Source organism: Monodelphis domestica, chromosome X (assembly GCF_027887165.1).
Source record: "Monodelphis domestica isolate mMonDom1 chromosome X, mMonDom1.pri, whole genome shotgun sequence".
Taxonomy (NCBI): domain Eukaryota; kingdom Metazoa; phylum Chordata; class Mammalia; order Didelphimorphia; family Didelphidae; genus Monodelphis; species Monodelphis domestica.
This window is the reverse complement of record NC_077235.1, coordinates 62001013-62022920: the sequence shown is the minus strand read 5'-3', so window position 1 is coordinate 62022920 and position 21908 is coordinate 62001013. Positions and strand designations below refer to the sequence as shown.

General features: G+C 46.6%; 1 protein-coding gene across 8 annotated transcripts in view; it reads right to left on the bottom strand.

Annotated features, from left to right (window-relative positions):
- SEPTIN6 (septin 6) overlaps positions 1-21908 on the bottom strand; it is a 60047-nt gene that overhangs the window by 11281 nt on the left and 26858 nt on the right. For all 8 annotated transcript variants that reach the window (XM_056809319.1, XM_056809318.1, XM_056809320.1 and 5 more), the window contains 7 exons: positions 18847-19042; positions 17528-17714; positions 16655-16816; positions 7038-7134; positions 5900-6068; positions 4538-4670; positions 1720-1904 (listed from right to left, as the gene is read on the bottom strand). In XM_056809319.1, coding sequence (XP_056665297.1) covers positions 1720-1904; positions 4538-4670; positions 5900-6068; positions 7038-7134; positions 16655-16816; positions 17528-17714; positions 18847-19042 — 1129 coding nt within the window. The remainder of the gene's footprint in view (positions 1-1719; positions 1905-4537; positions 4671-5899; positions 6069-7037; positions 7135-16654; positions 16817-17527; positions 17715-18846; positions 19043-21908) is intronic.

The window sequence follows — 21908 nt, the reverse complement described above, 5'->3', positions numbered from 1 at the left end:
CTTTTCCTAGCTGACAAGTAAGGTCCTGTCCCAATGATCTCTCTTATTTAGACTAACAAATCCCAGAAGCGGAATCGAGGCACACTCGGAAAGCCAAGGATTCACAGGCCCCCAATGGGGGCCCCATGCAGGTAGCTATGGAAACAGCTAGGCCCCAGAATTCTTGGGTAACTAGAAAACTGTTTTCTAGAACCTGGCCACACCAGACAGGGTACGCCTGTACATACGTGTGCAGGCCCGTATGTACATGAGAAAAGGCAGCTTTCTCCAGAATGCAAGCCGATTGCACATGGCATGGGCGCTAGTTTTCAAGGATTCAGATTGGGGACAGCTTCCTCACCACCCTGGGTTACCGATTCACTAAAAAATATAGTTACTGAAGTGATCACCCAAAACAAGAAAACTCCTGAAATCTTCCAAATGGGGTAGACAAGGTGGAGGGGTCTTAGCTGGGAAACTGAAATCCCCTCTTGTACAAACTCCACTGATGTCTTTTGCTAAGTGGAGAAAGGAGGCTGGCTGGGTCCTTGCTGTACGCCTGGGTGGGGAGTGAGATGGGCGTCTAGCCTAGGACTAGGGCTAATAGTACGAATAACAGCAGTTTAGGTAGCTTAAGACTGCACAGTTTGCAATGGGTCCCTCATCTTTTGTCCCTGTCCCAGGAGTTAGGTAAGGCAAATAAAGTTATCCCCACTTTTCACGTGAGGAAACTGAGGCTGAGAGAGGGGAAATGACTTGCTCAATGTCACATACACAGAGACAGGTACACACGCATGCATACATCAACAAGGAAGTGGCAGAACTGGGACTCAAAGTTCTAAGCCTAAAGTTCTTTCTTCTATTCCATTAGGCCTTGTCTGGATGGCCCCAACTCCAGGGCTGAATATGCATGGTCAAAAGTGCCTTTCCCTTCCTTCCTCTGACTCTGGGAGAAGGGGCTGAAAATGCTGACGTGTCACACAGCTGGAAGTCAGCAAAGGAAGCCCCCTCAGGGTCTCCTTTTGCTGGCTTGCCAACTCTGATAATAGGTAAATTAATCTCTTAAAAGTTGAAAAAGGCTTTCCCAACTTGGGGGCAAGTTCTAGACCAGGCAAATAAGCTACAGCAGCCCAGGGGACTACTGTGGAAGCAGCTATGGAGGGGCACCAAGAGGCAGAAGCAATGGAGGAGGGACCCTGCCTGCAGGGCCTGCTTGGCTAAGCTGTGTTGCCTCCAGCTGCAATAGCAGCATCTGGTTGAGAGTTGAGTTAAACAGCAAGCATGGGCCAAAACCTAAAGCTGGATCCAGAAGAATTCCAGCTGACCTATAGCTGAGCTCACCCCCAGTCCCAGGCAATGTGGTTCCCATTTCCGCCTGCCTTCTCTTTCCCACACTCCCTCTCTCTGCCTTGTGCCTCTTCTTGTGGCCCTGGTTTTTCTCCCAGCTTCCTCTCTCCTATTCTCGCCTCTCCTTTGCTTTCCTTTCTTTGCTGCCAAGTGATCATTGCTTTCAAGGCCAAGTCCTTGGAGAGGCAGAGCCCCTGGGGCCACATTTCTTCATGCCCTCCAGATCTAGGAGCAGCCAGGCTATCCCAACACTTAGGCTCCGGATGGCAGCCCCAACTTTCCTGAGAGAACTGGGAGAGTTACATAGCCAAGACTCCTGTCACTATCCTCACTCCCCCACAAGGCCTTTTCATACATGAGTCTGGGCACCCAACATCCCAATTAGATACTTACTTCTTCTTCTCTTTGTCTCTTTTGAGAGTCTGGGAGCTCCCTGCCTGCTGTCCCTGGGACAGCTCTGCTGCTGACTTTCTCTGTTTAAAGGCATTCATTTCTTCGTCCAGAGTCTTCTTTTTGTCCTCCAGCTTTTTCTTCTCCTCTTGGTGTATCTTCTTCAGACGGTCAAATTTCTCATGCAGCTGTAAAAAGAGAAGGAGATCCGAGAGGCAAGGCAATTTCATTTGGTGAAAACCTGCCCAAACAAAGCCAGCCTGGCTCCGAGGACAAGGGAGCCAGTCCACTGCATGAGAAACAAATGTGCAGGTCTCACACATTCCAAGGTCTACCATGGCCGGTTGAAACTAGGGAGAGAATTGAACACCTGCTGACCCCCCATATATGTGTGTGTGTGTGTGTGTGTGTGTGTGTGTGTGTGTGTGTGTGTGTGTGTAGAGAGAGAGAGAGAGAGAGAGAGAGAGAGAGAGAGAGACAGAGGGAGAGACAGAGGGGAAAGGGAAAGAGAGAGGAGGGGAGAGGGGGAGAGGGGGAGAGAGAGAGGGAGAGAGGGGGGAGAGAGAGAGAGGGGAGGGAGAGAGAGGGGGGAGAGGGAGAGAGAGGGGAGGGAGAGAGAGGGGGGAGAGGGAGACAGAGAGAGAGAGAGAGAGAGAGAGAGAGAGAGAGAGAGAGAGGCTCTCTGGGCTCCTGCCCCTCTCCTCATCCCCCAATCAAAAACGGGTTAGTGAAAGGGAAAAAAAGTGAAAATGAAAGCACAAATAGTCCAGTAATGTAGTGTAATAATAATCAACTGTGAAAGACTTAGCTAATCTCATCAAGACAAAGATCCAAGATAATTCCAAAGATCCTATCATGAAAAATGCAACGTACCTTCCGAGAGAGAGCTCATGAGCTTTGGGTGCAGATGGAAACATACTTTTTACCAAATTACTGTTTTATCTTTCTCGCTCGCATACGTACTTCCTTTTACAACACAGATGAGATGGAAATGTTTTACATGATTCCACATATATAATCAATTATCACATCGGTTGACTTCTAAGGGGCAGGAAAGGGGCAAGAGGGAAGGCAAAGATTTGGAACTCTACATCTTTTGTAAAATGAATGATAAAAAGTGTTTCCATGTAATTAGGAAATATTTAACAAAATAAATAAAATATATTTTTCATGTATTTCCATTCACAAAAAGGAAAACGAAAGCACAAGAACCAGGGCATGACTACCCAGCACCTTGCTGCACGCAGGCACTGAACATGGATGAAGGAGGATTACTGTATTTAGGGAACTGCTACAAATCTGTAATGCCAAAAGGCAGCAGGGAAGTTGGGTCAAACGCAAATAGAAAAGGGGACCATAACAGTCCCTGCCAGTGCACACCAGTTTAGAAAACCACATCTTAACACTATGTTCAAGTGTATTTTTATTTATTTTGTTAAATAGTTCCCAATTTTATTCTTTTAAAAAATCTTACCTTCTATCTTAGTATCAATTCCAAGACAAAAGAGCAGCAAGGGGCTAGGCAATTGGAGTTAAGTGACTTGCCCAGGGTCACACAGCTAGGGAGTATCTGAGGTCAGTTTTGAGCCCAGATCCTCCCATCTCTAGGCCTGGCTCTCTATCCACTATCCTACCTAGCTGCTCCCCAGTTACATTCTAATGTGGTTCCCTTCCCTCTCAGCTCAGGAGTGTTGCTGGTCAGGATGTGGACACCAGCTGAAAGTTCACTACCTCGCCTGTAAGAGAGACAGCTGATTTTGGATCCACAGGAAGACCAGGGTTCAAGTCTTGCCTCTGTGTGACCCTGGGCAAATTGCTTAACCTGTCAGTGCCCAGGGTGAGTCTCTAGGACTAGAAATTGTAGAGAAGGTGCCAATCTGATTTGGTCAAAGGAGTTTTCTCATCAAGGGGATTCCTATGCCAGTGTGATCCCCGGTCCAGTGACTATCTCTAGAAAAGACCAGCTTCCAAAAGTAGAATCAGGAACTATTAACAATTTGAAAGATGAATGCCCCCAGTTCCTAATAAGGCAATGTGCTGGGGATAAAAAGACCAAAACTGAAATTCTATGGAATGAAAAGCTTAAGAGGATTGGACAGAACATCTAGAAAGTAGCTACTTCTTTGTTCTTGGTCTCACCAAAAGAGGAAGAAGGTTCTCAACCCAGGGTCCATGAACCTATTTATAAAAAAGTTTTGATAACTCTCTTTTGAGATAATTGGTTTCCTCTGTAATCCTCTGTATTTCATCTTATGCACTTGAAAACAAGACTCTAAGAAGGAGGGGGCAGCTGGGTAGCTCAGTGGATTGAGAGCCAGGCCCAGAGATGGGAGGTCCTGGGTTCAAATGTGACCTCAGACACTTCCTGACTGTGTGACCCTGGGCAAGTCACTTGACCCCCATTGCCTAGCCCTTAACACTCTTCTGCCTTGGAGCCAATAGACAGTATTGACTCCAAGACAGAAGGTAAGGGTTATTAAAAAAAGACTCTAAGAAGGATCCAGAGGCTTCACTAGTCTGCCCAAGGGGCCCAGAGCACACAAAAGGCTAAGACTGTCCCCGTGTGAGACCACATCAGGACTTTGACCTTTCAAAACTGAGAGAAGACTGGTTCAGGGTATAGCCAGGCCTGCCTGTGCCTTGAGGGCTGAGGGCCCAATTAGCTGTTAGTCTTGTCCATCCAGGCAAAAAGTATGTGTGCTGGATAGCAGCTTCTGTCCTCTATGTTCTGTACAGATGAGAGGATTTCATCAGTTTCTCAGGCCCTGGCTTTTTCCTTTCCTTTTCCACTAGAGAAGAAATAGGCTATGCCTCAACTTACCTCTTTCTCAGCTTCTTTGAGCTCTGCTTCTTTTTCTTTGACTCTCTGAACAAACATCTGCCTCATTTCCTCCTCTTTTCTCTGTAGCTCTCCCAGGAACTCATTCCTCTTGGCTTCATAAGTCTCCTGCAAACTAGAGACAAGACCAGCTTATCCTCCCATTCCTCCAAATAGCTTCAATCCCTGGTTGTAACTGGCTCCTCGGAGGTTCTGACGTATTCCTGTTCCTGTTTCAGGTGACTGAAACACTGCATCAGACCCAGACAGCCTACCTGAGCACGGGCATTCTAGGATGGCGTTAGGGCCAAGGAAGCATCAAGATCCCAGGCCCTTCTGATCCCCACCTATCCACACTATTAGGGACCTAAATCATCTTTATCTTCGAGCTAGGAGGTCTTACATGTTCCCCTGTCCCACAAAATATTTCCTCAACCTGCTCAATAATCCTGGAAAGGCTTTTTATTCCCCTGTAAGAAATCAAAGGTTGTTATAAGATAGTTTTCAACTTTGGGCCTCAGTTTCCTCTTCTGTATAATGAAGAGGGTGGGTTAGATGGTCTCTGAGGTCCCTTCCAGACAGCCTCAAACTGGCTCTGAGAGTCAGATATTAAACTCTCACTGTGAGCATTTATACCTCAGCAATTGCCAAATGCTACAAATCAGGTGTTGGTTTATGGGCTTATTGATTGCTTCTCCTAGACCCCAACATCCCTGCCCTCCCCCCACCTCCAGTGCAGCCCGAACCATATTCAAGTGTAAATGGGAAATATTGAATGAAATCAATGAAAACACATTGAAGCAAGGATAACATTGCATTTTAAAACTAGGTCGATATGGGGGTAGGGGTGGTGGGCAGGGATCCGTCTGTATAGACAAGAGAGCGCCACCTCTGTTGGAGTTTGACGCCACTGCTCCAGATTTCAGAAAGTGATGGAAAAATGTTCATAATGCAGATTAAACTTTAAAATGTGTCCTCTACAGTCCCCCTCCCCCAGAGAATCTATTAAACGTTTCCCAGCAAACCCCTTCTTCTAGCTCTAAACATAGGATCTTAGATGTAACTCATCTCCCTTGGCCTCAGTTTACTCCTCTGTAAAAAGAGGGGGGGGGGTCTATAACACAAAAAAGCCCCAAACCTCAGTTTATAAAGCCAGCCTTCTGGAAAGCTAATGAAGTAGAGTACAATACAGCTCATTTGGCGCCCTCTGGTGGTAGCCAAGGCATAAACACTGGTAGGGTCTCTGCATGCACATCTTCCTGGAATTCTCTACTCTCCTCATTCTCACAGTGGCCTTAGCTCCTTCCCCTTCCCAGCAAGCTTCACGAATGGGCCCAAAGCCTTCCTCATCACTGCTGCAGGTACCTGAAAGGCTTGTTGTCAGGGTCGGTGTCCTGGAAGCCCATCTCCTCCAGTTTGCAGCGCCGGTAGAGCTCATAGTGCCGGCTATGGGTCTGCTCCCGGAGGTCCTCCATGTTGACACGAATCAGCATCTCCCGAAGCTTCACGAAATCGCAGTGGGCCTCGTTCTCAACTGCAGTTAGCGTGCCCCAGTTCGGAAGAAGGAGGATGCCATGATGGAAATCAATGGAATGTGTGTTAGTGAGTCTCACTAGGACCCTGGATGGTTGAGAGCAAGCCCCATCTGTATTCCAGTAGATGCCATTCACACTGTACAAGTGGAGCCCAGCAGAGCCAGGAGAGCGCTCAGGGGTCATGTCCTCTAGGAGGGAGGCTGAGGCTCTTCAGACCCTCAAGAGCTGACTTCACAATGGCAACTTTTTAATATGAAAAATTGTAATGAAAAGTCGAAGCCACAAAATCTACACTGTTTAGTAAGTGATCCAGCAAAAGCCAACTAGCCTGGACTGTCATCTATCCAGGCCTTTTGCCAACCCCATTCTGAGGATCAAGAAAGCAATCGTAGGGAAACAAGGGGAGCTGAGGCAGAATGGGCAACTTCCAGGGCATGGTCTTTGTCATGTCACGGACCCCTTCGGCCCGAGTCTGACGAAGCCCATGGACTCCTCAGAATCGTGTTTTCCCGTGGCTGAAGGAAATGGCGGGTTTTCAGTTAGAGATTAGTGAAAATAAGGATGTGACTCTTTCCCTGTCCACGTCCATGGAATCCTTGAGACCCATCTATAAGCTTCTGCTCGAGACTCAGTCCCTACTCACCTGGTCTCCTGAATTGTCCCTATCTCCAGGTAAGAGCAGGCAGCAGAGTCCTCAAGCAATAGATTTTCAGTCCTGCTCACTAGACTCCGCTTACCGAGACAGAGAAGTGAGTGGACTGGGGCATTTTGGGGAGATTTCTCAAAGGAGAAAGAAATCCTAATTTCACCAGAAAATTCAAGCTGCTGGCTGCTCCCTTCCTGCCTCTCTGAGGCACCAACTGGAAGGGGACTGGGCAGCCAGGATGAATAGGAGTGCTATGACTTGGTGACAAGGGATGGAGAAGGAAAGTACCCCTTGGTACTGCCCTATGGACTCCCTCACTCACCCTGCACGGTGCCCCATGGGTACTGCCGTGCCTTCACCATCTTGTTGCCAATCTTCAGTTCTTCTGTGCTGCCAACAACCGCAAATGGCAGGTGGCCCTGGAATGGAACACAAGGAAGGCATCTGCCACTGGTTTCTTGATCCCTATCACCAGAATAAATCACTGACTCCTGGGAATGGCTCTACCCTTGAAGGGCTGATAAGCAACGACAGTGACCATCAAACAGATGGACATCCAGAGGACACAAGATAGGAAGGGCAAACCAAGCCACACCAAACGCCACAGTACAAATGTACTCAAACCAACGAGCTTTTAGGAAATGCTTCCAAAAGTCTAAATGAAACTCAGGGTGGTGAGCTTTTTGTTCCACCTTCCAGCCTATCAGTTTCTGTCCCCAGCCATTTCTTGGACCTGAAGTAAGCGAAGCAAGGACGTTTGAGCCCTGGGCTTTGTCTGGCTATGTAACGCCTGGTATCAACCTTGGTAGCAGCCTCCTCTGCCAACGTGAATACCCATTGGCCTGGGAAAAGTCCAGGAATTCATTCCAAGTTCATCTCTGGGGCTTCCCTCAATCTCCTAAGGAATGCTTTGACCTCACTGAAGTTACTTTTCTCCAAAGACCTAGCTCCCTTTCTCTGCCTCTCCTCTAGCTCAGGGTAGTCTCTCCTTGGGCAGTATACCCTGACAAGGGACAGAGACACGGAGCTGCTTAAGCAGGTCAGGAAGGAGGAAGGGACAGCAGACTGTTTTACCTCTGAGGAGAAGAGGAAGCCGAGGCGAGAGACTCGGCCCACAGCTCTGGAACCACTGGCTGTGTACCTCAATCAGGCCATCTGGGGGAGCTAGAGAAGTCCCAAAGGCCTCTTGGCCCACCATGGCATAGCGCAGAGGCCCAAGGGGCTGCAATATAGCCTGACTGGGCCATTTTGGGACAGTTACCACCCCAGCTTCCCATAAGCAAGAGAGACAAAGATGAATAAGTGAAAATTGGAAACTAGTCCCTTGTGCCCCAAACCCCAGGAAAATAATGAAGGCAGAACTCAAGGCTTCCTGGAGCAGGTTCTATTCATCTCATAGCAGCTGTGCTATTGCCCATGTCAGGGTCATTCCAGTTTCCTTCCCAAAGTGTGACAATTTCATGCCTGCAACTCCCTCCCCACCAAGGCTGCTTTGGAAATGTCACAAAACTTCCCAGAGAGCACTCTCTTTCAAGTGGCTTCAGAGGCTGTTCTAATAATACATCCTATGGTTGCTCTCTTCCAAATGCCTTTCACATCTCAGATCTTATTCCGTTCTGGCATATGCTGGTGAGTCAGGCCAGGCCAACATTCTTTGTTAAACCTTATTTGATGGTTGGGGAAACTGAGGCAGAGACATTAAATGACTGCCCAAATCACTGAGCCAGGTAGCAGCAAAGCAAGGATGGGAAGCCAGCTTGCCAATTCCCAGCCTATTTGGTTTTTCACAATTTCATTTTCCTCCTCTGTCCCATGATGTCCCAACAGTCAATCACAGCATTGCTTTCTTTTTCCATGATATAGCTGCCATAGAGCAAGTCTTGGGATCTGAAGGGATTGAAGCGTCCTCAGAGGCTATGGGGACTACCTTTTGCCTACCCCAATGGCCATTATGCCCAGGGGTTTAAGCAGTGGCACTGGGCAGCACCAGGCAGAGCCCAGGGAAGATGTAGTGGGCCCAGCCGTTCTCCTATTGACTAAATGACATCCACTGAAAGTCAGCCAACTGTGCAGGGTAGGAAGTGCAGAGGAGACCTGGCCCTGACACACACACACACACACACACACCCCTGCCTTTGCCTCTGGTCTAGAGAGATGCTTACATAAAAAATGCCAGCATCAGGTAGGGCAGAGTGGAATGGGGCCACACGCACCCCACCCTACCCAGGAGGTCAAAATCACAGCCATTCTTCCTATTCTCTTCCAGGTTCCCATGAACTAATCCCCATCTCTGTAGGGCCAGGTTAGGGGGAAATGTGTAATCTAACAAGAGACAGAGGAGATCACCTCCAAGAAAGATGAATTTGATTACACAAAAGTAAATAGCTTTTACACAAACAACATCAATAGAACTAGAATGGGAAGAGAAATCTGAATGGGAAAATTTTTCATACAAAGTATCTCTCACAGGGGACGTGGCAAAATTGAAACATTACTGCATTGCTGGTGGAGTTGTAATTGATCCAACCATTCTGGAAGGCTGAAACTATGCCCAAAGGGTGCTGAAAGACTGTCTGCCCTTTGATCCAGCTATAGCACTGCTGGGTTTGTTCCCCAAAGAGATAATAAGGAAAAAGACTTGTACAAGAATATTCATAGCTATGCTCTTTGTGGTGGCCAAAAATTGGAAAATGAGGGGATGCCCTTCAATGGGGGAATGGCTGAACAAATTGCGGTATATGTTGGTGATGGAATACTATTGTGCTCAAAGGAATAACAAAGTGGAGGAATTCCATGTGAACTGGTACAACCTCCAGGAATTGATGCAGAGTGAGAGGAGCAGAACCAGAAGAACATTGTACACAGAGACTGATACACTGTGGCACAATCAAATGTAACAGACTTCTCTACTAGCAGCAATATAATGATCCAGGACAATTCTGAGGGACTTATGAGAAAGAACCCTATCCACATCCAGAGAAAGAACTGTGGGAGTGAAAACACATAAAAAAAAATTGCTTGATCACATGGGTCAGTGGGGCTATGACTGGGGATGTAGACTCTAAGCGATCACCCCAGTGCAAATATTGATAATATGGAAATAGGTCTTGATCACTGACAAATGTAAAACCCAGTGGAATTGCTTGTTTGCTACAGAAGTGGGGGTGGAAGGAGGGGAGGGAAAGAATGTGAATCATGTAACCATGGAAAAATATTCTAAATTAATTAATTAAATAAAAATTTTCAATTAAAAATATCTCTCACAGAGGTCTGATAGCCAAGATATATAGGTAGTTAGAGGCAGATAGATGGTACAATAGGTAAAGTATTGGGCCTAGAATCAGGAAGACATGAGTTCAAATCCAGCCTCAGATATTTCCTAGCTGTGTGACCCTGGGCAAGTCACTTAACCTCTGTTTTCCTTTTAAAAATAAATACATATACACATACATATGGAATTGACAGATACTTATGAGGTCAAGAGAGGCAACATTGTATAAGAGGTAGAGAGCCATGAAGACCCAAGTTCAAGTGCTACTTCTGATACATACTGTGTGGCCCTGGAAAAATCACTTAATCTCTCACTGGCCTCAGGCTACTTTCTAAGACTATTGTTGCACAGAAGGTGCCAAACTTGCCCTGGTTGAGGGAATTTCCTCATCTGGGAGGTCCCAAATGAAAGAAATTCCAGGTCTAGCTCCTATCCCTAAAGAAGATCAAAGACTATTACATTACCCAATAACTAAGTGATCAAAGGTTATGAACAGCAGCAATAAAACCTTGATAAATCCATAGACTAACCAAAAGTCAAAACAAGAAGTGAGTCAAAGGGTCTTCCAAAGATTAGAGACTGCCTCTCATTTCACTAGATCTCTACCAAAAGAAACAGCTGGACTGCTCTATTTGGACTTGAAAACCTTGTACAATACGGCTGCGGTCTACTTTTCTAGGACTATTTACCATGATGCCCCTCATGCACTTTGAGGCCCAGTAAAGTTGGTCTACTTGCTGTTCTTTGGTCATTTTATCTCCTGCCTCTGTATCTTTGCCCAGGCTGTGCCCCTATACCTGAACTGCATGACCTCCTTATCTCCCACTCAGAATCCCCAACTTTCCTCAAGCCTCAGGCACTTGCTTAAGAAGCCTTAAGTACTGATTCCCTAAGTCCCCAATCCTCCTCTCCCAGGAGCCCCTAAGGAACCCCTAGTCCCAAGAATAGACCCTTGAGAACTCTGCCAACACAGCAGAACCAATTCTAGCACTTGCTATGGGGGATGTGCACGTGAGCCCACTAAACTCACCATGTGAGTTTATTCTCTCCTGCACCAACCTTGCTCCTGACACTCTGTTTGCCCAGGTTGGTGCACCGGAGGCTTTTGGGACCTTCCTTCCTCTGTTCCAGGAGACTGCCCAGACGGGCCCTGGCTTCCTCTCAGTTCAGCCATTAGCTCCCATAAGCCCTGTCCATTAGGAGCTTCCTCCATTCAAACTGCTTTCTGCTAAAGCCACTGCCAAGTTCTCACCCCCATCCTTCTCTCTCCTTAGTCACTGGGCATTTCCAGGAAATTCAGGTGTAGCCTATGGAAATTGTGCCACTGACCCACCATGAACTTGGGCTTGTAGGCTCCTTGCTCTCAGCTCCCACAGGGAGCCAAGGGGAAGGTAAGCTGGACAGAATCTGGGGCAGGAGGCTCCCCGGCAAGCCTTGGGAAGGGGTCTCAGCCTGAACGGAACTCCTGCGCCCTAGAGGTGCACCTGGAGGCTGCCAGGGAAATTTCTGCCATTCCATCCTGGAAGGAGTCCCAAAGACCCTGGGCTTCTCACTCTTGGCCAGTGCTACACTGACTCTTTCCTTCAGGTCTCCTTCCGTACCTCACGAAGCCTTTCTATTCTTTCTTTTTTTTAAGCCCTCACCTTCCATCTTAGAATCACTACTGTGTATTGGTTCTAAGGCAGAAGAGCAGTAAGGGCTAGGCAATGGGGGTTAAGTGACTTGTCCAGGGTCACATAGCTAGCTAGTGTCTGAGACCAGATTTGAACCCAGGATCCCCTGGCTCTGAGCCTGGCTCTCAATCCACTGAGCCACTCAGCTGTCCCCTATCCTTTCTGATCATGGCCTCCAATCAAGAGGTAGGGATGCCTCCGCTATCACAATCCATTCTCCAGCCACCAGACAATGCTTCCCCTTGACTCGGTGCCAGACTGAACAGAATGAGACAGAACCCAGTGTACCCCTGGAGAATGTCTCCCAGGTAAGCCACAGTAATGCCAATGGTCTTAGGGATGGCAATCATTCAGTCACCACTCACTTATTAATGTCTATGATGTGCCAGGCTGGCCAAGCTCACAGAGAATCACTCCTCTGCTACACTTATTTATTGGCGGCTCCTGCAGCCCTGCCATGAACACTAGGATGAAAGGAACAGCAGGTCCGCTGTCTAAAAAGGCCTTTTATTCCTAGGTCTTTCCTGAGTTTGGATCCACAAGCCCATGATGTCATTAGGAAAACTAATGCCTCTCAGGAGAGGCTGAGAAAGCCTTTCCCCAAACAGAACTCTTCTGGAAGCCATTAGCTGCGCAAAGCCTGAACACTGGAGACTGTGTCGAAGCCTAATGAACTGACTGGTGGGCTCTTTGCCGTGCACATTACTCATTCCTCTGGAAAGAAGGGAAGCATCTGGCAAACTCGGGGCTTTGTTCCTACTTCCTCTAAAGTAAAACAAAACCACCTTGGGCAGGAGGAAATAAGAGAAAGGAAAAATGGCTCCCCAGCCTCAAGTCAGTCCTGGGTAGCCTAGGTTTCATTCTCGGACCCCTCCCAAGGCTGGTCTAAACCCTTCGGAATCTGAGGTGAGAGCATGCCAGCTGTCCGCCTTGCCTACTGCTTGCCACCTTTACTATTTCATTGAGCCTTGGGTCCTGCTTGCTTCCCCAGCAATGTCACTGCTCTGCTGGGGTTAAACACTGCAGGTGACAAAGGGAGTAGAAGGAAAGGACTGGACGCCCCCCTCGACATTCTTCCCCAAATACCTCTCACTCTCTTGTGCATTGGGTCTTGATGAGTTGGACTAATAACAGGAATGGGGAGTCACTGCCTTTGACCCAAAGCCTCCTGCTGTCTGCATGAGGCCTAGCAGTTCTTGGCTATATGACGTAGAAACCACCCCCTGGGATCCCCTTCTCCAGGTACCCTTCTGGTCCTTACAGAGGTCAGACCTGCCCCAATCTCAGGGCAACTGGATGTGAGGTTCAGTTATCTCCAATGCCTGGCTACCTCCACTCCCAAGCCTAGGTTTCTTTCTCTTTAAAAGGCCCCTTCCTGGGGGCAGCTGGGTGGCTCAGTGGATTGAGAGTCGGGCCTAGAGACGGGAGGTCCTGGGTTCAAATCTGGCCTCAGAGACTTCCTAGCTGGGTGACCCTGGACAAGTCACTTGACCCCCATTGCCTAGCCCTCACTGCTCTTCTGCCTTGGAGCCAATATACAGTATTGACTCCAAGATGGAATAAACCTTAAACCAATACACAGTATTGACTCCAAGACGGAAGGTAAGGGTTTTTAAAAAAATAAAAAATAAAAGACCCCTTCCTAGCAGTTCCAAATCTCAAAATGTACTATAAAGCAGTGGTCATCAAAACAACATGGTACTGGCTAAGAGACAGGAGGGAGGATCAGTGGAATAGACTTGGGGTAAGTGACCTCAGCAAGACTGTCTATGATAAACCCAAAGATCCCGGCTTGGGACCAAAATCCACTATTTGATAAAAACTGCTGGGAAAATTGGAAGACAGTGTGGGAGAGATTAGGTTTAGATCAACATCTCACACCCTACACCAAGATAAATTCATAAGATGGGTAAATGACTTAAATATAAAGAAGGAAACTATAAGTTAATTAGGTGAACATAGAATAGTATACCTACCTGTCAGATCTATGGGAAAGGAAAGATTTTAAGACCAAGCAAGAGATAGAGAATATTACAAAATGGAAAATGAATCATTTTGATTACATTAAATTAAAAAGGTTTTGTTCAAACAAAACCAATGCAACCAAAATTAGAAAGGAAGCAACAAATTGGAGAAAAAATCTTTATAACAAAAAACTCTGACAAAGGTCTAATTACTCAAATTTATAAGGATCTAAATTGTGTATTGTATATTGAATTAAGGTTTACTGTAAACATTTGCTGTCATACTGACAGTTATGTCATTGCCAGAGATTTTCAGTAAAGTAAGAAATAGAAGCTAAGGTTATTTTCCTTATTGTTAAAAATTATGTCCTTAAAATCAGAATATTACAGTTTTTGTGCTTTCGTAAATTGGATATCTTAGGCTGAGAACAGTTTAGGGGATCCTTTCTAATTCCAGGAATGTACTGCTTTCCTCAACACTGTGATCTGATCTGTGACAAATCTGTACTATACACTCTGTAAATGGCTAACAAGTCAATCGCAAACAAACTGAATGTACAAATCTTAGTGCTGGTGCTGAAATCTCTTCAGAAGAGTCATCATGATTTAAAAGTTTGTTGTTTAAAAAATTTTTTTCCCGCATCAAGTGTCAGTCAAAACTGAAGATGAAACACTAATGAATGTTGAATTTTCATGCTTTAGGTGTACCTCCTTTTTAGATTTTATTTTTCAGTTAATTCTCTGCTATTTTTACCATACTGTGTCATTTAAATTTCCTACATGCTAACTTTTCATTTGTGCGATTAAAATAAAATTGCAATATAAAAAATAAATTTAAATCAATTGTACAAAAACATCAAGCCATTCCCCAATTGATAAATGGGCAAGGGACATGAATAGGCAATTTTCAGATAAAGAAATCAAAACTATCAATAAGTACATGAAAGTGTTCTAAATCTCTTATAATAAAAGAAATGCAAATCAAAACAACTCTGAGATACCACTTCAAACCTAGCAGACTGGCTAATATGACAGCAAAGGAAATTAATAAATGTTGGAGGGGATGTGGCAAAATTGGGACATTAATGCATTGCTGGTAGATTTGTGAATTGACCCAACCATTCTGGAAGGCAATTTGGAACTATGCATAAAGGGCGCTAAAAGACTGTCTGCCCTTTGATCCAGCCATACCACTGCTGGGTTTACACCCCAAAGAGATCAAGAGGAAAAAGACTTGTACAAGAATATTCATAGCTGTGCTCTTTGTAGTGGCAAAAAAAAATTGGAAAATGAGGGGATGCCCTTCAATTGGGGAATGGCTGAACAAATTGTGGTATATGTTGGTGATGGAATACTGTTGTGCCCAAAGGAATAATAAAGTGGAGGAATTCCATGGGAACTGGAATAACCTCCAGGAAGTGATGCAAAGTGAGAGGAGCAGAACCAGAAGAACATTGTACACAGAGACGGATACACTGTGGCACAATTGAATGTAATAGACTTCTCTACTAGCAGCAATATAATGATCCAGGATAATTCTGAGGGACTTATGAGAAAGATGCTATCCACATCCAGAGAAAGGACTGTGGGAGTGGAAACACATAAGAAAAACAACTGCTTGATCACATGGGTCGATGGGGATATGATTGGGGATGTAGACTCTAAGTGCAAATATTAATAATATGGAAATCAATGACACATGTAAAACCCAGTGGAATTATTTGTTGGCTATGGGAGGGGTGGGAGGAGGGGAGGGAAAGAATATGAATCATGTAACCATGGAAAAATATTCTAAATTAATCAATAAAATAAACTTTTTAAAAAATGCTACCTGTGGAGTTGTGAACTGATACAACCATTCTGGAGGGCAATTTGGAACTATACACAAAGGGCGACAAAAGAATATCTACCCTTTGATCCAGCCATAGCACTGCTGGGTCTGTACCCCAAAGAGATAATGGACACAAAGACTTGTACAAAAATATTCATAGCTGCACTCTTTGTGGTGGCCAAAAACTGGAAAACGAGGGGATGCCCATCAATTGGGGAATGGCTGAACAAATTGTGGTATCTGTTGGTGATGGAATACTATTGTGCAAAAAGGAATAATAAAGTGGAGGAATTCCATGGAGACTGGAACGACCTCCAAGAAGTGATGTAGAGCGAGAGGAGCAGAACCAGGAGAACATTGTACACAGAGACTGATACATTGTGGTACAATCAAACGTAATTGACTTCTCCATTAATGGCTTTACAATGTCCCTGAACAGTCTGCAGGGATCTAGGAGAAAAAATACTATTCATAAGCAGAGGATAAACTGTGGGAGTAGAAACACTGAGGAAAAGCAACTGCCTGACTACAGCGGTTGAGGGGACATGACAGAGGAGAGACTCTAAAGGAAACCCTAATGCAAATATTAACAACATAGCAATGGGTTCGAATCAAGAACACATGTAATGCCCAGTGGAATCACGCGTCGGCTACGGGGGGTGGGGGGGAGGAAAAGAAAATGATCTTTGTCTTTAATGAATAATGCTTGGAAATGATAAAATAAAATATTTTTAAAAATAATAATAATAAAAATGCTACCTGTAATCAATCAATCAATCAATCAATCAATAAATGAAAGGCCCCAGCCTGGTCTAACTCATCTCAGTCCCAAGGAGACCCAGATACTTAGTGTCTGAGACCAGACTGGAATTTAGGGAGGTGAATATTTCTGACACTCTGATCCAGTGTGCTACCTAGGTGCACCAATGGCACCACTTTGCTGCCTCTCAAATGGTCAAGGCTATGCTACTTGTGAAGGCTCACATCTCCAGGTTCTGGTCACATGGGGGCTCCTGTGGCCAGTAGGACACTCTTGGCCTAACCCTCTAGCCTGCCTTATGCTAGCCACACTCCCTAAATTCAGATTGCCATGGGCGGGCTGGCTGCATCTGTAATATGGCAGATGGCCCAACTGCAGTTTTCCCTTTTGAAAAAGGTTGGCCTAAACCCCTCAAGTTGAACCTTGGGGCTCTGACTCACGTTCATGGTCCCGTTGAGTTCTGCCACAGACTCGTCATCAGTAGGGAACTGATAAATCTGCACTCCATTGCTCACCAGTTCACTTGTGATTTTGATTTTGAACTTGGTTAGTTCGCTCTTGGCAATAGCATCTGATTTGGCAATGATGGGGATAATATTGACCTGTGAGTGGGAAGGAAAGTGATGAGAAGCCAGGAATCTGGAGCCTGGCAATGCCCTGAGCAACTGAGGCAAGAAGTCCAAGTCAGAGCTAGGAGTTCTATCAGGAGGGTAGGGGCCCAGCTGGGATAACAGAAAGCAGCTAACAGCTCAAGGAGAGGAGAGGAAAACTAGAGGGGCTGAAAGGCAGTAGGCACCAAGGGGCATGGAGAGTAGCCAGGCTCCTGCCTCTTTCACTCCAGCACAGAGGGGACTGGGCTCAAGTGAGAGTCAACACCTGGTCATTAGGGGCTTTCATCAAAGGGGACTTGGGTGGCTGACACGTCAAGAAAGAAAGCAAGCCCACCACTGAACCTGGTGATTTCAGAGCATGCCCCCTTCCCAAACCATCCCCACCTACACTATGGGGCCTATGTCCTTCTAGTGTTAGAGGGGAGACTCCCCAAAGAACGGGGCCTCCCTGACTTGCATCCATCCTGATGTGGAAATGAATGAATAGGGCCTTTCCTGACAGTAAGCTTTCCTAGGGGAGGGAAGATGCTGGGGAGGGTATGATGTCTTGCTTGCAGAGCCCAGCCAAGCATCATCTTATGCACATGCGTCCCTGCTCCCTGAGGGGCCCTGAGAAGGATGTGGAGAGCCAGCCTGGCTAGTGGGAGAAGGCGTCACAGGCCACGCCCTCCTGGAATGGAGTGCTAGTCAGGTGCCCAATACCTTGCTGTCTAGCTTTTTCATGGTCACCAGGTCTAGAGACTTCAGGGAGTGGCCCGTGGGGGCAATAAAATAGAGGCAGACATGAATACGGGAGTCATGATAGCTGTGAAGAACCCTCCTGATCTTCAGCTCCTCCTGCAGGTAGGCCTCGAACTGGGCATCAATGAACTCCACAATGGGCTTGTAGCTGAAAGGGAAGAGGAGAAAACTCAGCACCCAGGTGGATAATCATGGCCTTGGACAGGGCCCACCTGGCCTTCCCCCAACCTTTGTGGCAAAATCCTAAGTGACCTCATTATGAAAGTCCTGTGTGCTATCAATATTCCCATTTCTGGGGCATTAAGGTAGCACAGTGGATAGAGCCCCAGGCCTGGAAATGGGAGGTCCTGGGTTCAAATCTGGCCTTAGACACTTCCTGGCTGTGTGACCCTGGGTAGGTCACTTTACACCAACTGCCTAGCCCTTACTGCTCTTCTGTCTTGGAACTGATACTTACTGTTGGTTCTAAGACAGAAGGTTATTTTTTTTTAATTTAGACCAGGAAAATTTATGTGGTTTACCCAGAGTCACAGAGCTAGTGTTTGAGGAGAGATTTGAGCTTGGGTCTTCCAAACTCCACTATATGAACCCATATCAGCTCCTCCATACTTCTAGAGTTGCCCCATGCCACCTTAGTTTCCAATCCTCCCAAATAGGCCAAAGATCTTCCAGTAGAATCATTCTAATCTTCTCATTGATGGCTACAAAGTGCAGGATCATTCCTATTTCTGGGCGTTTGCTCAGGCATGGAATGGTATCTGGAGAAAGAAAGGCTACACTTTGCAGAAAGAGGCTTGGGAAAAGAGGTAGGTGGTATGTTATCTGCAGAAACTCATCTCAAAATGGGGCCTTTCCCTCCTTCCCCATGGTATTCCCTTGGGAGGATCACAAAAGGAAATGGGCAGGAAGAAAAGTGAAAGGGCTTCCTGTTCCAGCAGATTCTCAATGTGTAAGAGTGGGAGGGTGGAATGGAGCACAAGATCCACCTCCTTACCCCTAGAACAAAAATCTCTTCTATTGGAGGAGGGGCAGGGAGAGAGAATCTATGACTATGTACAGGACTTGAGGCAGGCCTGGTTTTCTATAGTGCCTAAGAAGAATCTACTCCAAGCTGAGATGACAGAGCTCAATTGAAGGTGTCCTAAAGGAGCCTCCCTTGGAGGGAGAATGGGTAGGCCATGGTGACCTGGGAGACTCAGCCCAATTTAGCTCACTCCCCAGGGTAGCCCTGTCCCACCCTCTAAGCAAAAAGCTTCCAAGCAACCTGTCCTCTCTCTCACCTGTCCTCCTTGTTGATCTGGTCTCCAAAGCCCACAGTGCTCACTACGGTAAGCTTTAGCCCCACATTACTCTCCTGGAGATCATAGGTATTGGAACGGAGCTGGACGCCTGGCAGGTAGTGGGTGGTTGTCTCCCCTTCCAGCTTGGTGTTGAATAGTGTGTCCATGAGGGTGGACTTGCCCACACCTGTCTCTCCTGAACAAACAAAAGGCCCAAGGAAGGGTCTTCCATTACTGCCACAGCCTCTTCATGATCTCTTTCCCACCAGCTCCCATTCCAGCCCAACCAGCTCTGAAGAATGTAGTATTCCACCATCCCATCCTCTCCAGAGCTGCCTCCCGGCTTCCTGATTCCCCTTAATGTGAGGGCCTTCCCTCTCCTGACTATCTCCAACTGTTCCCGAACAGAGCTTATTTGTGGAGGCAGTTTGCTTGTCTTCTCCCACTCTGGTCTGCCTTCCACCTTCCTTTGTATTGCCGACACTCAGCACAGTGGCATGCAGTAGGTGCTTAATGATGCTTATAACTCATTGACTAAAGTGCTACTGTTGAGCTCAAAAAGAAATGAGGGAAGGGCAAGGAAGCCATATATAAGGATGGACCCCCATGGCAGAAAACTACCGTTTTAAAATGTTGGATTGTGCTCGTGTTTGTTTTGTTAACAACTTCCCAGGTACACTGGACTCTGGACTGGGTGCCCTGGGAGTGTGGTGGAGCCCATGGAGCCAGGGGTTCAATACCTCTGGCCTAAAACACAGAGTGAACTGGCCTCTGTCCCTGTCTCCACTCCAAAACCTTCTCTACTGTAGAATGGGGCTAATAATACTAATCCCTATCTCAGAGGGATCTACAAGAAAGAGCACTATCCACATCCAGAGGAAGACCTGTGGGAGTAGAAACACAGAAGAAAAACAACTGCTTGATCACATGGCTTGATGGGGATATGACTGGGGATACAGACTCTAAATGAACATCCTAGTGTAAACAACAACATGGAAATGGGTTCTGATCAAGGACACAAGTGATACCCAATGGAATTGCGTGTTGGCTACGGGAAGCGGGGGGAGGAAAGGGAGGAATAGAATATGATTTTTGTAACCAAGGAATAATGTTTGAAATTGACCAAATTAAAAAATAATAATAATCCCCATCTCACAGGGTTGTTGTGAGAGAACATTGTGAGAGAACGGCAGTGCCTGGCATGCAGCAGGCCCTTAAATGTACTTTTTCCTTCTCTTCTTCCCCAAGGTCTTGCAGTCAGTGGGCTCCTGTGGCAAGGTTGGGAGCTCGGGTTTTCCACTCCTAAGCTATCCCAGTGTCTGCCCATCCTGAGAAGTCAGGGAATGTTCACCCCAGCTAACTGACTGGGCAGCCCTCTGGCACACCCCTGCTCTACTCCAGACCTTCACTTTTAGGGAACCAAATGGAGACTGCCATTAGTTTCTGGAGCAGAGGAGACAATCAATCAGTCATCACAAGTATCCTACTAATACCATAAAAGTCACAAATTGGCTGTGCAAGAAGATATCATGAGAATTTTTTGTTCTCTTCAAATTCAAAAAAAGAGGCAACTAGGTGGCACTGCAGAGGATACAGTGCCAGGCCTGGAGTCAGGAAGACTCATCTTCCAGAATTCAAATCCAGCATAACTCACTTCCTAGCTGTGTGACCCTGGGCAAGTCACTTTATCCTGTTTGCTTCAGTTTCCTCATCTGTCAAATGAGCTGGAGAAGGAAATGGCAAACCATTCCAGGACCTTTGCCAAGAAAACCCCAAGTCATGAAGAGTTGGACACAATCGAACAAGAACAAAGGATCCTATCACCCAGCCCTAGGTATGGATGAGTGTGTGCCTCTGTGTGTGTGTGTGTGTGTGTGTGAGAGAGAGAGAGAGAGAGAGAGAGAGAGAGAGAGAGAGAGAGAGAGAGAGAGAGAGAGAGAGAAGGGAAAGGAAGGGAAGGGAGAGGAAAAGGGAAGGGAAGATAAAAGGGAAGGGAAGGGAGAGGAAAAGGAAAGGTAAAGGAGAGGAAAAGGGAAGAGGAAAGGAAGGGAAGGGAATAAGGGAAGGGAAGGGACAGAGAAAGGGAAGGGAAGGTAAAAGGGAAGGGAAGGGGAGGTAAAATGAAAGGGAAGGAAAGGGAGAGGGAAAGGGAAGGGAAAGGAGGAGGAAGGGAATAAGGGAGGAGGAAGGGAAGGGAAGAGAGAAGGGAAGGGAGAGGAAAAGGGAAGGGAGAGGAAAAGGGAAGGGAAGGGAGAGGAAAAGGGAAGGGAAGGTAAAAGGGAAGGGAAGACAGAAGGGAAAGGAAGGGAGAGGGAAAGGGAAAGGAAGGAAAGAGGCAGGGAAGGGAATAAGGGAAGGGAAGGCAAGGAAAGGAAAGGGAAAGGAAGGGAAGGGAGAAGAAAAGGGAAGGGAAAGTAAAAGGGAAGAGAAGGGAAGGGATGGAAGAAGGGAAGGGAAGGGAGAAGAAAAGGGAAGGAAATAAAGTTAGAGGAAGAGAGAAGGGAAGGGAATAAAGGAAGGGAAGGGAAGGTAAAAGGGAAGGGAAGGGAATAAGGGAAGGGAAGAGAGAAGGGAAGGGAAGGTAAAAGGGAATAAGGGAAGGGAAGGGAATAAGGGAAGGGAAGAGAAAAGGGAAGGGAAGGAAGATGGGAAGGGAAGAAGGGAAGAGGGAGGGAAGGGAAGGTAAAAGGGAAGGGAAGGGAGAAGAAAAGGGAAGGAAATAAGGTTAGAGGAAGAGAGAAGGGAAGGGAGAAGAAAAGGGAAGGAAATAAGGTTAGAGGAAAAGAGAAGGGAAGGGAAGGGAAGGTAAAAGGGAAGGGAAGGGAATAAGGGAAGGGAAAGGAATAAGGGAAGGGAAGAGAGAAGGGAAGGGAAGGTAAAAGGGAATAAGGGAAGGGAAGAGAAAAGGGAAGGGAAGGAAGATGGGAAGGGAAGAAGGGAAGAGGGAAGGAAGGGAAGGGAAGGGAAGGGAAGGGAAGGGAAGGGAAGGGAAGGGAAGGGAAGGGAAGGGAAGGGAAGGGAAGGGAAGGGAAGGGAAAAGGAAAGGGAAGAAGAGAAAAAGA